Here is a 19,988-nt window from a genome sequence, read left to right as displayed (position 1 = left end):
AAGCAAATGAAAATTTCAGATGAATATCCTCAGGATTTGGGTTTTGTTTCATTTGCAATCAATGAATTTGTTATTATAAATACAAAGGAATGTGTTTAAATTCTTTTTTTAAAAAAATCTGCCTTTGAACTAATAAGTTACATTACGAGATTGATTTGTTCTGCCTTCTCCTTAATCTTCTTTCTCATAAATGGGACTGATAAAACCACCGTACAAGATCTCGAGATTACTGCTGACCTCAGACATGCAGGTATCTTGTGGAGGTGTATTTCTCTTATACTCTACCAAACAGTGTTAATGGAGGCTGTAAGTTTAAGCAACACCAACTGATTTGTTCAGGTAGACACTTTCCATTTACTTATTTTTTGTTCTCCCCCCCACTAAACTTAGAAGGATATTGTGAGATTAAAATATATCTCTGAAGCCATTTGACATCCTTTGGATGAAAAGTGAAAGCAGTATGCTCATGACATCCTTATGTGCTCCCAAAATACAGGTGAGAGATGATGGTCTTGTTTATAGGAACGACCTCTGACAGTAATCTCATAGCTTAAATAGTTACAAAAAACGTAGAAACTTTTTAACAAGTCCCCAAAGTTATGTATTTAAGCTTACAATTTCTCAATTTTCTTTTTAAGCATCTTCAGTGACATTATTTTTATGCATAGAGCTATTTTCTGTGTTTCTCTAGATGTTGTTGTGTTTTTTGCAAATGTCCATGGTTTTATTGAGGCTTTATGTAGTCTTATAACACTCTGACTTGAAGAAAACTCTAAGATTGCAAGGACAGTGCAACCTGTAGATCACATCTATGATTTCAAGCCTACTTCCAACTGCCAGTAAGAGGAGTGGTAGATGTCAGTGTTGGTGTTGCTCAGTTGGTGTGGATGTGTTCATTAGAACCTGGCCTATAGTCTCCAGCATGCTTCACAGATGTACTCCAGAAGGTTAAGAAGGTAGTAATGGTAACTAAACACTGAGGCAAAGCCTGGATTTGAAGTAGTAACCTTAATACCCAAAGCCACTTCCTTGCACTGATGTGTTTGCAGCTTACATTCAGGAGATGAAGTAAAACTCTGTTTATGGTAAATCAACAGAGCCCAGCCTCACCTTGCCTTGTCCTTTCATCAATACGATGTTTGAGATTACTGAAGCCTGTGAGCCACAAGGTGTGTGCATTAGCTGTGCTGTACTTAGCGATCTAGATGACCTTGAAATAGCCTGTTAATATTAAAAAGTAAATAAATAAAAAAAGGAAAGAAAAAAGAAACCATTTCAATGTAGAACCAAACAAAATATTCTTGGACATAGATTAGGGGAACCAGTTTGCTTCAGTTTTTCTTCCTGATGACTGTTGTTACTGGAGTGTTTTTTTTTTGTTTGTTTGTTTTTTTTGTTTTTTGTTTTTTTTTTGACTAATTCCTTTTCATTTTCTAAACCAGATGTTTTTCAGTTAATCAACTTACATGGAACTTATGACCATGCTGAGTAATCTGGACTTTTTATGCTGAAATATATTTTTTCATCATGCATTTAGTAGTCAGTGGCCTGAAGAAATAATGCTCTGTATTTTGCTTTTTTAAATGCACTGGACTCAAACTCTCAACTCCTGCTTACTGAAATTGTCCTGCAGTGACTAAACTAGATTTAACCAGCATGAAATCACAGTATTGGCCCTTAAAGTACTGTGCAGTAGCAAGGCATACTTGATTGTGCTTTCATTTGATACTCCATGCCAAAATCCCTTTTTTTGGCCGTTAGGGGTCATAACAGGTATTATCATCTTTACCTCTAAGAACTAAACAAGGAACTAAGAAATTCCAACTCCTTCCATAGTCTTGCCACTGACTGACTCTATATTGGGAGGTATCGCCATTTCTCTGCACTTCCCTAAAAATGTGACTTACTGCCTGCGTAAGGTCTTCAGAACGTGCACTGCTCTGCGCTGACGCTGGGAAGCCGTACCCCAGGCTGCTTTCTACAGCTGAGTTCGGCGAAGCGCACCCTTTTCTGCTCGCTCACCAAGGCAAGCGATTTCCAAGGGCTTTCCCTCCCTCCGCAGGTAGCAGATTTCTTATCTCCAGCCTCTGAGATTTGACTCATTTTAATGAACCTTTGATAACATATTTAATAACCCCCCCCGACCACTGCAGAAATAGGTGTTGCAAGCTACTTAAAGCTCTGCCAAAAGTAATTAAGGCTAACTATGTGTAGAGTCCAGCAGGGCCTGAGTTAATAGTGTTCACTGCAAGCAGGTGCTAGTTCAGCACAGCTGTTTACGCAGGAAAGGGAAACTAACAGTTGTCGAAATGTGGGAAACACCATCAAAAACTCAGCTGCCACGTATGCCAGAAAATGAGCCTTGATTTTTGACATGAAAACAGGCTTATTCATCCAACATGGGGTTGGGAATAGGACAGAGATGGTTGTGCGATACCGAAAACTTAATTCTCTGAAACTTGTACCTCTTGTCGGATCGGGGCGATTGCTTATTCCGATGTTGCGGATCTTCTCGCGACAGAGAATCTGCAACGATTTGTCAAATTCCCCTCTCTGCCCGCCGAGCAGGGGGTGTCTCCGGCCGTTCCCGTGACGGGGAAGGGCACCGGTGCCGCGGCGGCGGGCGGCCCGGCCGCTGCGAGGCCTCCGCCGGCGCCCAGGCCTGGAGGCGGGAGCGCGCCGCGGGGGCCGCTAACCAGCCCCGGAGGGCAGGTCTGCGTGGGCTCTGCTGCCCCGTTTGCCACCTCGCTCAGGCCCTGCGCAGGGTCGGGGAGCGGCAGCACGTCGGCGCACGAACGCGGCTGCCGGGCTTCCTGTGAGGAAGGTGGGTTTGGGCAGGAAGCTCGGCTGCTAATGGCGCTCCTTATGGGATCCTTACCCCAGCCTAATTCTTCCCCGGCGTTTGGGGCAGTTTCCAGCGCACTTACTGGGGTCCTGCCTCCGGCACAGTCCAGCTGCTGGGAGAGCGACTTCCCGCCGGTGGCGAGCGCGGGCGGCTGCCGGTCGCGGGGAGGCCCGGCCGCGCGGGGCGCCGCGCCGTCCGCGGCCCCTCTCCAGTACGGGTTCACGCCTGCAAGGCACCGGGAGAGCCGCCGCGTTACTCTTCCTACGTCTGAACAACGCGTTCACGCTTGCTTTTTCCAGCTGCCAATCTCCCTTTGAAGATGGGAGAATGATCTTTTCAATTAATCCTTGCTGCGGAATTTAGTTTACAGCTGTTTACTGCTGTAAAAATCGAGCCTCCCTCACCTGAAGAGCACCAGCCTGTTTCAAACAAGCCTTTAAAAATGTGAGACAGACCGGTTATGCACAAACCCCCTGATTTTAGTATTTTTGCAAGGATCTAGCTTTCGTGCCTCAGTGACTCCTAGCTGCGGAGCCCAGAGTAAGTCTGGACGACGGCTGCGGTTTTCCTCAGCCCCACAGCACGGTAGCGCAGAGAAGCGCCGCGCCATTCGCTCCCCGAGCGCTACAAGAGAGAGGTTTACTTCCAAGCAGCTTACTAGTTGAGTTACTGCGAGTCCGTTGGCAGGTGGCTTTACCGTGCAGAAAGCAACCGTTTTGTATTTCCAAAGGCCTTTCTTTACAGGTTGGCGTTTCCTAAAAATGAGAAAACAGGATGTTTTAAGAAGAAATTCTGCTGTCTGTAGAAAATAAAAAATATATAAAGTACTTAAAAACATAATTTCTCCCTAATTTGGCTTTTACAAGTTTCAACTCGAATCAAAAAACTTGGAGCAAAAGTAATTATTTAAAATAAAGTGGTTGATAGAGGACCTCAGGGCATAAAGCTTTGCTTGATATAGGATTATAAATTGCTAAAGGAATAGGATGAAAATACTCTTGTCTTTAGTTAGAGAGAGGATATTAATGAACATCCCACATGTGTCAGTTCAGGCAAACAGCTATTTTGATTTCTTGGTAGAGTCTAACTATACTAGTCCAATTTTTGGATAACTGGTGCTTTTGGGCACCCAGCTTGTATCATCTTAGAAAGACCTTATTTTCAAAAAGAAAATACTTAGGCCCAGCTTTGCAATGTTGTATTAGGTGCCTTATTCCCACAGATTTCAGTGGGATGATTTTGAGTCAAAATAGGAGTTGAGTGTTTAAAAATCTTTGAGGACTAGGCTTTTGTGTTTTCTAAAAACTTAACTCCTTCTATTTGGAAAATTGCAGTTGCTTTGGAAAATATGACCACTAATTCAACATTTAAAAACATTTAGGTAAAACTTTCAGGTTTCTATATGCAGATTTTTAAAATTGTTTGACAAATGATCACATCTGTATAACAGTTTGTAAGAATAGTTTCCAGGGGTGTAGGGTTCTTGATAGTCCAGCATCTCTTGTGGTACAGGGAATGTCATTGATCCAGAAGGAATCATGGTCATGGAAGAACAATATTATTGAACATAGACAGCACTGATGATTTAAATACAGTAAAACCTGTAATATAAAAGAGTTTTGCTCAGGGAAATTCTGTAGGGGCTAAGAAGGCTACAGAATAGCATCAGAGCAAGATCCGTATGTTCTAATGTGTCTATAGATAACCAAGACAATTATTTTCTTCCAGAAGCCTGATTTTAGTAGTGCTTTTTGCCAACACTTTATCAAGAAATAATGCACGGTAATTTTCCTCTTCAGCAGCAGGTGGTGGCATTGCCAAGTAGCAAAATCCTACAAGGACTTCCCCATCCCTTTTCGCAGAGAACTTTTCAGAAGAAGAAATGCAAAAAAGATCCATAAAGAGGCATTGTGAAGCTGATTTTGCAGTGTTGCTCTTACAAGCTAGCTTGCTTGAAAAGCCTTTGCTATTAACTCAATTATTTTGATGCAGGCTTGTCTTTAAATGCACAGCTCACCTGGCTGTCTCTTGGGTGGTATTAAACCACAACAGCTTAATATAGTTCATCTCTAGCCTTTTAGATTTTTAAAGGAGGAAAAATAAACAATAATCTTGGCAAAATCCATCAGACCTCACCGTGAGACGGTGCACAGCACTCCAGTCTTGGGAAGAAGCAAATTTTACCCAGACCTAATAGCTTCAGTAATGAGTGTTTTCTCAGCCTAGGATAATAGCAGCTTTGTGTGACCCTGTTGTAGATAACAAGTGGAAGATGGCCTTTTTCCTTGAATACCAAAGTACCAAGCCTGCAACAAAACCTTGGCAGAAATCTATTCTCTTCAAAGTGGCAAATGTATGGTAGGAGACTAACCCAGTCCCATCATAATCCTCGAACCTCCTCCAGAATTTGCAAGTGAAAAGCCTTTGGTGCCCTCTAATTTGAGGTGTGGATGAGGGGACAATAGGACTAAAATGAAACAGGTGTAATCCAATGAAATGGACTCTGTGAAAGGAAGATCAAAAGGGTTTTTCTAGTGAAAGATTTGGTGATAATCTGAGGTTGTTGACCTGTTAACGCTGCCTGCTATTTCTCTGTCTCCAGAGCAGACTCTTGTAACATTGATCATGGCAATTTCCTAGCTACAGGCCCTAGATACCAAAAAATTTACTTCAGTACCAAGTCTGTTCTCTGGCTTCTGGGTTTTTGGATCTTCCTGTAATCCATCTCTGCCTTTGCTCAAATTCTACATGGAAAATTAACATTGGCAAGCTATGTGTTTTTAAAAGAAGGCATTGTACAACCCCTGCTAGGATTTCCCAGGGCCTTTGCCTCCCCATTGCCTCTGTTTATCTGGGAAACAGCTATGCTGAAGTCTACCAGAGTCTGACCACAAGAGGTTTGGGGTTTTGTCAGGAAGAGCAAAACCATGTTCTTCAAATGTCTAATGTACAAATTCCCCTTGTATCTCAAGCAAATGTTGTCAAATCACCCCACGGTTGTAGGGTTGACCACAACTTTCATGCTTACTTTGCTAGCCATCACTGTGTTCACCAGCCGTGTTGTTGACTGAATGAGAGATTCAGCCTCTCTGCTGGGCAGATCTTTAAGTGATTGTCCATTTAGCGTTAACAGTTCATCCCTTGGGCTTTGATGACCATCCCTTGAAAAAAAGCATATATGTGCATGTCATTTTACAGACGTTGAAATGTATGTCACTATCGTGCTACATATCTTACTAACTGAGGGATCAGCTGCAATCCTCCCTTTGCCTTGAACAGAGCTGCCATGATGTAGATGTTTTGATGCCTGGTGCACCTGACCACCTGGCTGAACTTCTTCCTGTTTCTGCTTTCTTCTGCTCAATCCTGCAGATCAACGTCTGCCTTTCCACACATTACTGCAGCCACAGGTAAAGCTGAGGCTTGATGTGTAGCTCAGAATAACACTGAGGTAGGTACTGTTCCTGTTGTATGGCAGTAGCCCCGCTCCAGGCACCCAGGATACCATGATGTGGCTGGTTGTGCTATCCTGACCCTGAGTGCTGTTACTTGTAAGCATTCCTAGGTTCTGGCTACTCCGCCTCTGTTATCTGGGCTCTCATTTCACCTTCAGTCACTGGGAGCTAAATGGCTCAGGTGTGAGCCATTCCCTCTTTGTGCCTGCATTCCCTTGTCTGGAAACTTGTGATGGTCAGCTTGTATGTAGGCAGATGCTCAAAGACGTTGAGTATGAACTTAAGTCCAGCCCAAGCCAGGTAAAAGTTGCCTGCCGTCACTATTTTGCGCTTGTGAGTTGAGCAGAGACTATATGCATTACTCCCTTTCAGGAACTCTGGCTCACATTGCTTTCCATTGGCCTTGCTAGGCTGATGGTATCCTACACTGCCCTTTAATAGAGCAAGTAGGAAGAGACCGTTGGAGAGCTGGATGTTATATACAAGCTGCCATTCTTGCAAATGCTATTTCTCATTGTAATAGAGAAGTATTAGATCCCTATATGGTCACATTTTTTTTTTCCCTAGAATTTCTTTCTCCAACTGGAAGCATTGTAAAAAACATTCCCCAACCATTACTGCCCTTCTCTGAAACTGAGCTTCAAAGTATAGCTCATTACAAAGTTGATCATGCAAAATCCATGCAGAGAAATGGCTGACCAATAAGCGTACTATCCCAACATGTACTATACCTGTTTGCTGTGCCTCCAGCAGTCACCTGGCTGCCTGTGAACCCCTTCCGAAGAGACGTACAGTTTGGACTTCTGGAGAGCTTGATACCTGAATTGCTGTTTCCTGTGGCTGTACACAGCCTGCATATGCAGCTGTCCTGATTGAGAAAGAAGAAAGATTGCGTGAAAGAAAATGTACGAAAGATGCAAAACTTACAGTTATCTTAAGCCTTTTTAAGAAATGCGGAAAAAATTCTTAGAACCAGGTTCTCTCCGAGTAGAATACAAATAGGTCCTAGATGCTGTGCAGCTGTGAAAGAATAGTTGTATTATAGAGTCAGTGTTTTAAAAAAGTTGTTTGTCTGAGGACTTCAGAGGCTTCTGACTACGAGAGGGAAGTATTAGAACAGTGTATGCCTTTGCAAAGGGGGAAAAGAACAAATAATAGGCTTTTCATAGTAATTGGATAAATTTTGCCTGTGCCAAAAAATGGGAGAAAAAACAAAACGTACACCAAAAAAGGAAGTACTTTAGAAAATGCAAGAGATCTGAATGGAAAAATAAGTGTATGCAAAGCACTAAAAGCTCCACCCCCAGCTGCTGACTTGTTAAGTGGGGAGCCAGGGAAGCAAAGATCACTGAAATTGTGGAAGAGTCTTTGTCCGTTTCAAACTGGTTGAGGATGCTGTAGTATTTTGTTGCATTTAGAGGGCTAATTATAAGCACATTTATAACATAGTTATGAATCATTAACAAATGGCCATAGAGAAAGATAAATAGTCTTAAGTCATATGAGTAAGTAAAGCAAAGGATGGATTGAGTAAGTGCACAAAGGACAACACGTGTCTAGGCAATATGTCCCTGGAGCACAAGTACTTGAGCGCTACAAAATTCTAAATAGACAAAGAGAGACGGAAAGCTAGCACACAATTTCTATTTCATTTGTTCTCTATGTCTGAGTATCTGCTCATCCTGCTCCCAGCTTAATATTCCCCCCACGCATCCTCAACAGTATCTCCATGCTTAAGAGAAGGGACCAGGGCTAATGAGCACAATATGCTGTCAAGACCTCCATCAATTCTGGACCCAGGCTCACTTCCAAGAGATGTATATGATTGAGGTATGGATTTCTGAAGGAGAGGGACTAAGGGACCTCTCATACATTAGGACAGCTCTGTGTCAGGGATACTCTTTGATTGACAAGGTGTAGCCAGCAATCAAGTGTTGGTACAGCTCCAGGGTCCCCCAATCAGACATGGACTATATCCAGTGATCTGTTATCCTCTGACAGCACAGGGAAAGTTGGGTAACTACCTTCTTCACCATGATTACGTTTCCACTTCTGCCCTAAGTGGAGTTCATCCAGTCCTGAGGGTTAGAGCCGTTATGACCTTTCACCACAAATCAATAAGAATCACGTCATACCTGACTGACAGCAAAGACAAATTTAGTATTTACAGCAATGTCAATATTTTTTTTTTCTGGATGACCCTTGAGTCCTGGCTCCCATTCTGAGACCTGCCTGAGTAAATCTAAGGCTGTGACTGAAAGAAGTATTTAAGGTTGAGTCTCACTGCAGGATGAATTCAATAGGTAATGGACAGAGGCTGTACTTACATTGCCGACTTGTTATCTTTGTGGGTTTGCTTGCATTCCAGATTGTCTGCCATTGATGAGGAGCATCTCAATTTTATGAATCCTCTTTTGTTTGTGAAAACCACTTCTAGTGAGTAACAGGTAAGTGTGTGAGTATGGACAGAATTCCATTTTAAACCTGTCTGTTTGAACTCCAGCATTAGTTTTGGAACTTCCGTATTTACTTTTCACCCAAGGTAAGTATCTTGAGAGATACGCATACTTGAAATCAGGATTACGTTATGTTCTTTTTTTTACCTGATGGTAGTGCTTTATAGTCTTCAGCATGGTATCAAAATAAAGATGAGAATTCTGATATCTTAAAATTTCAGATCTTGGGTAGCAAAAAATGTGAGCTACCTTTCCTGTTCATTTGCATTGGTCCTGTGTTTTATTCATCATTAAGAAATTAAGGGCCAGATATGCATACATGAAACACATTAAATTCACAAGGTTTTCAAAAGCTTAGTATACTTATTCCAAAACATGAAAGATGCAAGATAGATATTAAAAGTAGGAAACTATTCTGCCAGTTGTCAAAGTATTTCTGGACTTCAGCTGATTATGAATTGGGGTAAACAAGAAAAAGTGGGGGTAGCGCCGTGGTCCAAAGAGGAATAGTGGCAATTTTCAATACGTTTTGTATTCAGAATTCACGCCTGGACTTGCTAGCTGCTCTCCTTAGAGTCTTTAGTTTTCTGTACTGCTTTCTACATATAAGAAATATATAGATAAGCTCTTACAGATGCTGATCAGCTGTGTATACACACCCACGCACACACACTCCCCTTAACATAGTTGTTCACCGCACTTCATTTTGTTTTGTTTTGTTTTCTTTTTTAACTCATCAGTGGGCCTTTACAGACTGTCTCCAGGTCATCTCAGTGAAGACCACTGTCATGCTCACACCCTTCTAAGAGTTTGTTCACAATGTGCAGATTCTCCATTCATAGTGTTTATAAAAGTCTTAATTATTAATTGTCCCACGGTTATTTGGCTCTCATCAGTTTCACAGGAGGTCGCAGAGGTGCAGTGGGTTTGGCTGTGAGATTTTCCCTTGCAGGAACAGTGTGTCATGCATGTTCTTTAGGGGAGATGTTGTGTTTTGTACAATGGGACTCCTGCCAGGCTGGAAATTCCAGGTTGTATTGGAACATACATGTGAAAGGACATGGATAAGACTCAAATATTCCTTCTAACAGCCATCAGTTGCATGCATTTATTTAGTCAGAAGGAAGGTAGAAGTTAAATCCATTGTATGTTACAGAAAAATCTTGAGAACAAACACAAATTTTGTTTAAATCTGTAGTCATCTTACTAAGCTGGGCTACATTTCAGATAAGCTGTATCTGTCAGTCACTTTTGAAACTCATTTATGCAAATTACTTTTTAAAAGAAAAAAAATTATTGGGCTGGAGAGACATGTAGTAAATATCTGTATGTTGTCAGCATCTGTACTTTTTGAGTCCTGGATATAGATCACTGTATTCACATCCAAGTTATTGCAACATGATAGAAAATTAATAAAAGCTGTTCTTTAGAAAAATAAACATTTGACCAATTTATGTGCCAGTAGCTCATTACATTGGGATTTTTCTTTAACGTCTTTTATTTCCTGTCTTACTTATTATTTTATACATAGGAATATTGCTAATGGTTCCAAAAGTAGAGACATTATTTGCTTTGCATCTTCCTCCCTTTTAACGTATCCTACTGATTTTGCAAGATGATTTATAGCCTTGAACTTAGCAAATGCAGAAAATTTGTTAAAATAAGGTTGGCAGGTTTTGTGTGTGGGCAGGTGGATTCCAGGTCAAACTTACCTACTCATTATTGGAACATATGTTTAAATGCATATTGGTTGCCAGCAAATAAAATACCTTAGCTGTTAAGAGGCTTTGCAACCCAATACTTCAAGACTGGGGAAGCTTGTATTTGCATTATACCCATCAACCTGAAGGTAAAATGAAAAAAGTCTGTGGGAGTGCATTATGAACAAAATTTGTATTTAAACTGGATCTGCTTCGCTGAAAGATTAAAATCAAAGGTGGAGCTCAAGAGCCCTCTCGAATGCATTTGTGTTACAGGTGAGAGTAAATTAATTTTTCATGTGTTTCATTCTGGAAAAGTAATCTCCAAGTTCAGACCAGCTCCACACCCTCACCCCTTTTTTCACACTAAATGTAGAGCTTCTGAGGATGTTTTTCTATCTGCTATTGCAGATATTTAGACCTTTCTAGCCGAGAGTCCCGTCTGAAAACATCTCGTTCCAGATGTTGTTTTGAAATAAGGGTAACCATGGCATCTGTGGAAAACTAAAAACCTTTTATGCACTCTTAACATAAGACACAGTAGTTAGATTGTCTGAAATGAGGTAAAGTGTTATACAAGGCTAGTTCAAGTAAGGTCTTTGACTCAGTTAACTAAGCGTATGACAATAAACTGATTGACTGTTGTTTTAAAAAAGGCAAAAAAAAAAAATATCTAACAACAGTACAATAGTGAATTTAAACTTCTGGCTTTTCTAGCCTCCTGACTTTGAAATGGTTCAGATTTCCAAGATTCAGAGAGGTACAGCCTTTTGGGATTTTTTTCAAGAAGTACTTTTTTCTGCATTAGTTGTAAGAAAGAGAGGGCTAGAGTCCCTCTGGCACAAATTGATATGACTCTGCTGATTCCGATGTGCCCCAGCTGATTCCTTGGTCCTTTCAAAATATTTTTAGTAGATACAATTTATCGTTTTCCCAGCAGCAAATTCTCTTTGCAATTAATAAAACGGTAGAAGCCAGAGAGCCTTTGGATGATGCAAGAAGCAGGGCCTGGGATTCAGATTCTACTCTACATAGACAGCTCAGCACAACAGATGTTACAGAGAGACCTTTTTACCCATCATCGGGGCTTTGGTATGTTTTTCTGGGAACCTTTGCCCCAGCCCACATTTTTGCAGCACACGCTGTCTTTATATAATATACCCTCTTTCCCAACTTGTTCAGAGAGTAACGTGACCCTGATGTCACAGAAGCAAGGAGGCAGGGAGTGCAGAGAGAGAGAACAAATAGAAGAGGAGAGGCAAACACGTAAATGCCTAAATAAATGCAGTCTTTCCTCTGGCTTTGTTTTTCTATCCTACCCATAGGCTCGTGTTTGAGACATTACAGTCTGTTGCCATAACACTTGTCCTCGTACCAAAGGGCCAGATAACAGGCTCTTGCATGAAGCCAAGTTAACAAAAATACATTCTGGTGATGGCCAAGGGAGAGAATGACCTTTTGCTTTTTTCCTGCTTGAGACAGGCGGTCAGATGCCAAGGGAAGTGATGATAGAGATGTTTCTAAAACTGAGTGGAGCCATGCAGTTAGATCCATTTGGATCCAATGTTTGTATAAAAAGACAGCCCTTCCCTGTTACAATTGATTCTAGATGGTTTTTCACCCTGTCTGCCAGCCCCTCTGGAAGGTAATTATCTATGCTTTCCAGGGTTATCGGTGGTGCAGTGAGAAACCACAGACCATAATGGAGTACTCCCGGAAGCAGCACTCAACCCCAGAAGAGAAAGCTGTTCTCTGAAGAATGTGAGTTGATATTTTCTAGCCCTGTTCTCTCTCCCTACAATTGGTGTAGCCTGAGACTTCCTAGTGACATGAGCAGGCAAAGCCATTTTCCACACAGTTTGTTGTGTTGGTGCAGCAGGTACACCAGCTATCATATACTGCAATTTCTTTTTTTCTTTCTTCTTTCTTTATTCTTCACTGATTCAGCAGTTCTTTAAAACACATGTCCAACTAACTACAAAGATCTCTGAGTGTTGCTAGCTAATAGGAATTCAGAAAATCATGATCACAATTTGCAAAGTCTTGGGCTCCGATAGTACATTGTACATTCCTTCTTGAAAGACAAAAGGTTTAAATCAGTCTCTTAAAAAGAATTTCAGAACCTTTTCTGAAGACTTTGCCTTTGATTTTACATCAAAATGTTTTTATTTTTTAGAAGAGCAAATGACCCATCCTGAGACCATAACACAATACACAGTTCCTGGGTTTGAATCCTGGAAGTGCTACTGAGCAGTTTCTCTTGTCAAATTTTTTACAATAGTCAGAAAAGAAGTTCTCCAGAACATATGATTGTGAACTGAACTCGAGTATCCAGTACTGTCCACATGACTTGTTGTCTCCTAATAAAGCTGTAAATCATCACAGTAAATGTGGTAGGCAGCCTCACAACTAAATATTGTCCATTCTCAGCCCACTTTGGTAGTATAGCAACCATTGGCTATGGGTGCTTTGGTTACAAACAAGAACATGCACATTGGTGCAAGTTAGGTTTCTGTGCATCAAGGAAGCTAACTTTGGTAATATTCCTTAAGAGAGTCAAATTTAGCCAAATATAAGGTTGCAGTCCCCTCATATGTGCCAGTACTGTACTGCAGGTCAGAAGACAGGGGAAACAGCTACATCACTTTGCAGTCCCAACCCAATCAGTGAAGGTCTAACTGGCACCAAAACTCATGCACAGTTTGGTGAAAAGAGGAACCAAATCTGGTTTCGTATGGATTTCAGCCCTACAAAATTCTCTGGTGTCTAATAAGATCTGAGTTCCAGCTCAAAGTTTTTGCTGCAGTTAGGGCAATGGGAATGGAATGTTTCTGTGGGGATTCTCTGGGGTTTAGTATGGGTTGTGCTTGTGCCATAATGTTTCCCTCAGTGGCTATAGTAACAGTTTCTGGTGAAGAGTCTCTAATTCTCAAATGAAGTGAAAGGAATTGCTGTTATGATGCATAGATGTCCTGTCTTCAAAAAATCTTCTCTTGACTCTTATCTCTCTGTTCTAAGAAGCACCTAGTTTCTCAGACTGTTAGACTAGTAATGGGCCTAGGATTATTCTTTGGGATCCTAAAGGTTTTGGAATTGGGAAAATGTGCTTTTAATACGTTTGCAGGAGTCATGAAACATTGTGTGATTTGTTCATGGTTTGTGCAGTGGTGACTTCTGCATCGTTGACAGTGCAGCTCAGAGAGATACCTACATGTTTGTACGGAAGAGACAAACTAGTATTTGGAAGACTGATGTTCCGGATTTCCCCTTAACTTTAGAGCAGAGATGTACAATGAGCATTAAATTATGTGAAACTCTTAAATGTTTTTCTTCCCTTCTAGTATTTCAGCAAAAATGAAGTTGTTCAGTTCTGTGAATGCTGTTATCACCTTTAGAGTCATTTTTAGGGTTACAGGAGCTGGAAGGCAGAATAGCAGAATATCCTCAGTGAAACCATGGAAGAAAATTGAATCAATTTTCTTGAACAAAGATAGGGGCTTTTCAGCTCTGAGTCGCACATCATGGATTTTCAAAGCGGCACATAGAGATGAAGAGGTACAGTGGGGCTTAGAGAATGCTCGTTGATTTCTTTCTCAAAGAGAGAAGTTTTGAGCTTAAGCTCTCTAAAATGCATGGTACACAGGAAGGTTGGTATGGCAGGCTTGTGTCATATGGAAGACAGTGATCAGTCCTTTCATAATGTACGGCAAAGCTCAGCAACAGTGGTACAAGGTAAGGCTGATGTAGCTTTTAGCAACATTTATCCTACTTAGCTGAGATAAAACCTTTTAGAATCACTGATACATGCTTCTGAAAGGTATGGAAAATTAGCAGATAGTATCAGAAGGGGTTCGTATTGTTATCAGAGCTCTGGAGAAGAAATTTAATGTGCCCTGGGTCTACAGTGCCAATAAGCAAACCAAGCGCTGCTGTAAGGGCCTGGGTTGCTGATTTATGTCACCATCCATCCAGGCTCCTAACCCATCCTGTTCTGTGGCACTGACACTTCAGCCTGAGGAGAGGATTTATACCTTCCACAGTTGCATTAGTCTGCACACTGGCATTAGTTATGAGACATACCCTGTTCCCTAGATGCCTCTTTGAGCTATCTGCCAACTATTAAAGCACAAATGATCTAAACTTCCTTTCTGCAGTAAGATACTGAAGAGTTTTGTATGGATTTGGATCACAACCGTTATTGGAACTCAGCATATTTTGGAGGTATGCAAGCAAGTAGACTGTGGCAGCTGACAGTCATCTAAGGAGGCACTTCAACTCCACAGAGGCCAGCCTCTTCTTCACTCTCACAAAGAAATCAGCAGAATGCATGAGGACAGTTTCCAGAGGGGAGGAGGCAGTGTGGTTTTCCAGATGACCAGTGTATTTTGGGTCTTGGGTCTGTTTCAGGTGTTTATGTTTTCTGTCAAAATGCAAGAGAAAGTTGGCCCGTTTCTGTCCTTGTGTTATGGCTTTGGCAGGGGCTGAAATGTCTCACATTCAGAACGCTGTCCTGCTGCAGTCTTTACAATTTTGTGCTGCATGCTGTGGTCATTACCAAGAAACTGAACGAGTAAGGGGAGATTCAGATTTTCAGTACCACTTTGCTGTGGAGTCTTTAGGTGTCAAGATCTAGTTTTAGGCAATTTCTATCAAAGATATGTAAAAGATATTTTTCTTATGTATTCTGTTTTATGTGAAGGAGTCCTTCACACAAGCCACTGTTTGCTCTGGTAAGTAATAACCATGTGTTTATTTCAAGTCTTTCCTCTAGGAACTATTTTATTGGTTACAGACACGGTCTGTGTGCCAGGAGGACACAGTGTTAACAGTCATGTCACACCTGCAGTGAGGTCCGATTGGGGGTGAAGCTCACACACATCACAACAACAGATAGAAAGTGAAGAATTACGGTATCTCACTGAGAAGGAATTTTCTAAAGACATCTAGAATACATTGCTCACACTGGAAAATGGTCAGAGCTTTACAGTAAAAATACTTATTTCTTGATTAAAAAATAATGTTGTAATATTGAGGCTGTTAGAGTTTTGCTCTCACCTCTCAAGAGACATTGACATCTCTAGTGGTATAGAGCTACCACCATCTCCTTCCTGAATTAGAGAGAAAGAGCTTCTGTCTGCTGAATCTCCTCTCTTTCATAGTATTAACACAATTCATTCTTGCATAGCTTGTGAGATCTCACAGTATTACTGCTTATAAATGCCTGGTACTATAGTGACAGCTTTATATTTTGAGATAAATAGCTATAGTGCAGGTAGAAAGCACCAGCTGTGCTAGTCTGAATGCACCAAGAGTGGCCTAGGAGTCACTGATTTCAGTGGAGCATCAATCAGTAGACTGCAAGTGCATAGCAGGGAGGCTAATACATTTTCATGCTGTTTGTACGGAGCAGGAACATTGCAAGCTCATAAGCTCTGACAAAAAAAAAAAAAAAAAGTAGAATCCCGTGCTCCTGAGAAATATGAATTAATCCATTCAGGACCTTCTATAATGGGAAACATAACAATAAACTACACCAAGTTGCCTACCTTGACAAATAACTTTCTCCTCATGTTGTTGGAGTTTTCATTTGCCACAGCCTTGGACTGGACCATGCTGGTGATTACATGTGGAGGATCAGGTGGGCTGTCTTCTGTTTCTGATGTGTATGGTAGTTGTGTTCTAGAACAGCAGTCAAAATCCTCTTGACCCCAGTTGGTAGAAATCTCAAAAGATTCAGGGCATTTCTCATCTGGACTTGACCCATCGTCACTGTTTTTGGCATTGCAAAGTATAAGTGATCTTGAAATAGAGCGAAACTTTCTTGACTTCCTGTTCCCAGCGTTGCTCTTGCGATCCATCTTCAGAGAGCTAGTGATGCTGCTCTTTTTCCTATCGTTCTCCCATTTATGTGGCATGATACTTTCAATAACTTTCTCTGCTTCTCTGAAGCTAAATATTCTCCAGGAAAGGAAATATAAAAAGTGAGTTGTAATATACCCCACTTTCTCCCACTTAATAACCTACACTACTGAAAAGCCCTAATGAATAAATCGAATCAACAGAGCCTTTCAGTCTGCTAACAGCCACGTGGTATCTCATGACTTGCTAATTCTGTTTCTGTGCAGTGCTCTACTAAATTCTCCTTCACCTTTTCATTCTTTTACCCTGCTCCCCAAGCACGATGGAGTGCTTTTAATAAATGTTTTTGATGCTTCCATTGTGTCACTTCCTTTTGGCTTCTGCTGAATTTGCATGTTGAAATCCCAAATTGAAAAGGAAGATACTTAAAAGCATTATTCTATCCTCCTAATGTTATTTGGAAAGAGGAGGTTCCTCAGAAGTTTGATTCATGAAACCGCTATAATTCAAACAAGATTAATCAAATTGTCAGGGTTAAGTTCTCTGCCTGGCACATCTGATTTGTAAGTGGTTTAGCAAAAGTAGATCTTAGCCATGAGAGAGTAAAGAATGTCAGGCTGCTATAAAACTCGTACCTTTGCAAACCAGAACTCACTTAAGACTGTGCATTTAACAGCAACAGAGAGATCCATTGAAGCACTTTAGATGTGAATATCTGATTAGGAATCGAAGTCTATAAAAGAATACAGCTCCATACATCAATCAAAAAAGTAGTCCATTAAAGAAATGGTTTGTTTCAGTGTGTGGTTCAGCATATCAAATTAAGAGAAAATGGAAGACAGGCTGTACAAAAAAAAAGGCAAAAGTTAGAGCTTTTGTAAAATGAGTAAAGTAATGAGTATGTTAAAATAACAAAGGGGAGTTTTGTTAAAAATGTTTCTACTTGCTTTTAGAACAAGTAGTTTTATAGAAATATTTTGTTAGGTATGTGTCAGTCCTGGAGAACAAATCAACACGAGGGAGTCTAAATGAATTGTTTTGACTTTCTCACTTAGTTTTGATTATCATTTTCATTATCGAAGCTTTTGTATTCTCTTAACATAGGATAATATTTAATTAATAATATATGCTGTCATTCTAGAAGCAATGTCTGTTGAAACTGAAGGATTTGCATAAATCACAGAAGGCTGTAGGTGTTATAAAAATTGGAAACCTATGTAATTTGAAAAGAGATTCTTTAAGTATATAGCACATAGTATCTTTTTTTCCCCTTAATGCTATAAACTAGATTTTTTTTTCTGTTTCTCTATATAGAATTAGTTAGGTATATATTCACTTTCTACATAAAATATCACTGCTGATATAAAAATGGTAGAAGGCAGATTTTTTAAGGTCTCCTCACAGTCACAGCAAAGAAACACAGGCCTGTGAGTTCTAACCAAGCCAGATCCATCATAGAATAAATTCTCAAGATTATATTTTTCTCTTTTTTCCCCCTTATACAAATAACCATGGAGACCAACCAAACTTTGAAGAAAAACAGCAACAGATTATAAATAATTTTCAGTGAGTACCTTTCTGAAAGAACTTTGTGACATTCCTTGAGAAGTGCACAGTTAAGCATGCATCTGAGTTTGTCTGGATTTGTAAAACAGAGATTTTGCATGTAGCTTTTTCAGGTGGAGCAAATAGGTCCCTTTATCTGCCAGGGAGAAGTATGTTAATTTATGCAGTCCTTTCTGGTGTTTTTGGTAAGTGATACTCCTGTAAAAGTTCAAAGATAACTTATCTTCTGTCATACCAGTCCCAATATCGCCCTTCTTCTTAATGTCTCTCTTCTTGAACAAAATCCCCAATGCTTCCCACAACTCACGTCCTGAGCACTGGAGCTCCTTGGGTTTCCCAGCAGAACACTACTCCATGGCAACGTTAAAGTTTGAAAGTTTTGGGAGAACATGTCAAATTCAACAGAACTGGTGGGTGTGCTGTCCCTGTCCTGTGTGTCTTCAGGAGTGTCTGCTCTCTGTTGTGGGAGAGTCTAACCCTCCTGGCTGGGAATACTGGAACTAATCTCACCAGGCTCCCAGTGCACTGTGCACTCCCGCTAGCTCCCTGGCATGAGCAAAGGGTTAAATTGAACTAGCATTTTCTCCTCCATTCTTTTTAGTACACAGCATGTTCTAGGTCCCATTTTTTTTTTTTTGTTGTTTTGTTTTTTTTTGTTTTTTTTTGTTTTTTCAGATTAGCCTCTTACGAAAAGCAACAGGATTTTTCACCATGGGCAAATGCAGCCCCAGTGTCGATGGAGGAGTGCCCGGCAGTACAGCCACCAGCCACGCTCCCTTTATGTGACACAGTGCACACTGAATGAAAGGACGTCTAAACCTATGCGTAAGGATACAGAGGCCAGAGAGATTGGGGGAAAGGGATGACATTGAGCTCAGCTTTGCCACATAGACTTTGTCGTTCACTTTGAGTCTTATTTCACAAGCATTCATCTCTTTCTGTGCAATTGAGAGAAGCTACTTTTCAGAACTTCTGCTCTGTAAGTTATTTTGAGGTACAGAGATGAAAAGTGCTACGTATCACATTATAATAATAATTTTGAGACATAATTCTGAAATAAGGAATTGTTATTGATGAAATTTAGCGTCACAAGTTTGCAATTTGTCTTATGCTTTTCTGTTGATTACTTTGTATTAGTTAAAAGCTGACTGACACTTATCCTACAAATATATAGGGACTTTCAAGGTCTGGGTTTTTTTTGTTTTTTTTTTTTTTTTTTTTTTGTTTGTATTTTGCTAAAATTGACCATTTAAAGTGTTTTGGCTAGCCCAAAAATTTAGAATATTTTATTATGCATCCACCTAATTATGGATTTTGAGTAGGGAAATCCCTGTTAGAGTCCCAGTGTATTAAGAAGTTAATCTTCTAAAGCTTGAGGTTGCTTTTCATGTATGTGAAGGTATTTTAGAGGAAGGGAAAAACGAAATCTGTCCTATTAAAACAGAATGCTCTTGAAAAAGCAATATGATGGATAGGACGAGGAGAACTTCACACCTTGCTGACATGTTGGATTAACTTATGAAAATACCTCCCCCCAGCATCTTGATAGAAAGCAGCAGAGCTAACTTGCCACAGGTCTGTGCAATGTGCATCATTTGAAAGTCTGCATGGAGACTATTGCTTCTTCTGTGTTTCTGGTAATCCCAGTTAGATACTAGCAATTACAATGTCAGAAATGAGTCCAAAATGTACATGCAGACCTAAACAACTTTACCTATGGGGGGGAGGGGGAGGAGTTAGAAGAAAAAGCACTTTTCATTCAAGGATTTCAGTGTTGTACAAAAATTAACTGCACTCTTATGTCCCCTAAGAAAGAGAATTAAATAGAGCCATTAAGCACATGGGTAAGCAGAAGACTAGGTAGTTTAATCACTGATATATGTCCCTCTGGAGACTGGTATGCTAGAATGAAGGACAGAGATGTCCTTCATCTCAGTCTACCTGAAGCTGCTAAGCTTGAGAGGGAACATTACCATTAGTACTAAATGCTCCGAAAGATGCCTCTCTAACTAATGTTAAGCATCTGGGATGCAGGGACTACATAGAAGCACCTGTTGAAACAGTGAAGAAAACACAGTTAAGTGTACTCTACCATCCCACCCTCCTT

The 19,988-nt window shown here is 40.5% G+C and overlaps 1 protein-coding gene across 1 annotated transcript in view; it reads right to left on the bottom strand.

Moving 5' to 3' along the window:
* The window catches only part of IL16 (interleukin 16), a 31,904-nt gene extending 15,575 nt beyond the window's left edge, over positions 1 to 16,329 (bottom strand). Inside the window, exons 1-6 of the mRNA XM_062583579.1 lie at positions 16,003 to 16,329; positions 7,032 to 7,168; positions 5,874 to 6,006; positions 3,504 to 3,600; positions 2,928 to 3,070; positions 1,111 to 1,221 (exon numbers count right to left, since the gene is read on the bottom strand). Coding sequence (XP_062439563.1) covers positions 1,111 to 1,221; positions 2,928 to 3,070; positions 3,504 to 3,600; positions 5,874 to 6,006; positions 7,032 to 7,168; positions 16,003 to 16,314 — 933 coding nt within the window. The 5' untranslated portion in view covers positions 16,315 to 16,329. The remainder of the gene's footprint in view (positions 1 to 1,110; positions 1,222 to 2,927; positions 3,071 to 3,503; positions 3,601 to 5,873; positions 6,007 to 7,031; positions 7,169 to 16,002) is intronic.
* Between the last annotated feature and the right edge of the window lie 3,659 nt (positions 16,330 to 19,988).

Source organism: Rhea pennata, chromosome 10 (genome assembly GCF_028389875.1).
Source record: "Rhea pennata isolate bPtePen1 chromosome 10, bPtePen1.pri, whole genome shotgun sequence".
Lineage (NCBI taxonomy): Eukaryota > Metazoa > Chordata > Aves > Rheiformes > Rheidae > Rhea > Rhea pennata.
The sequence above is the reverse complement of the archived record's forward strand: the minus strand, read 5'-3'. Positions and strand labels throughout refer to the sequence as shown.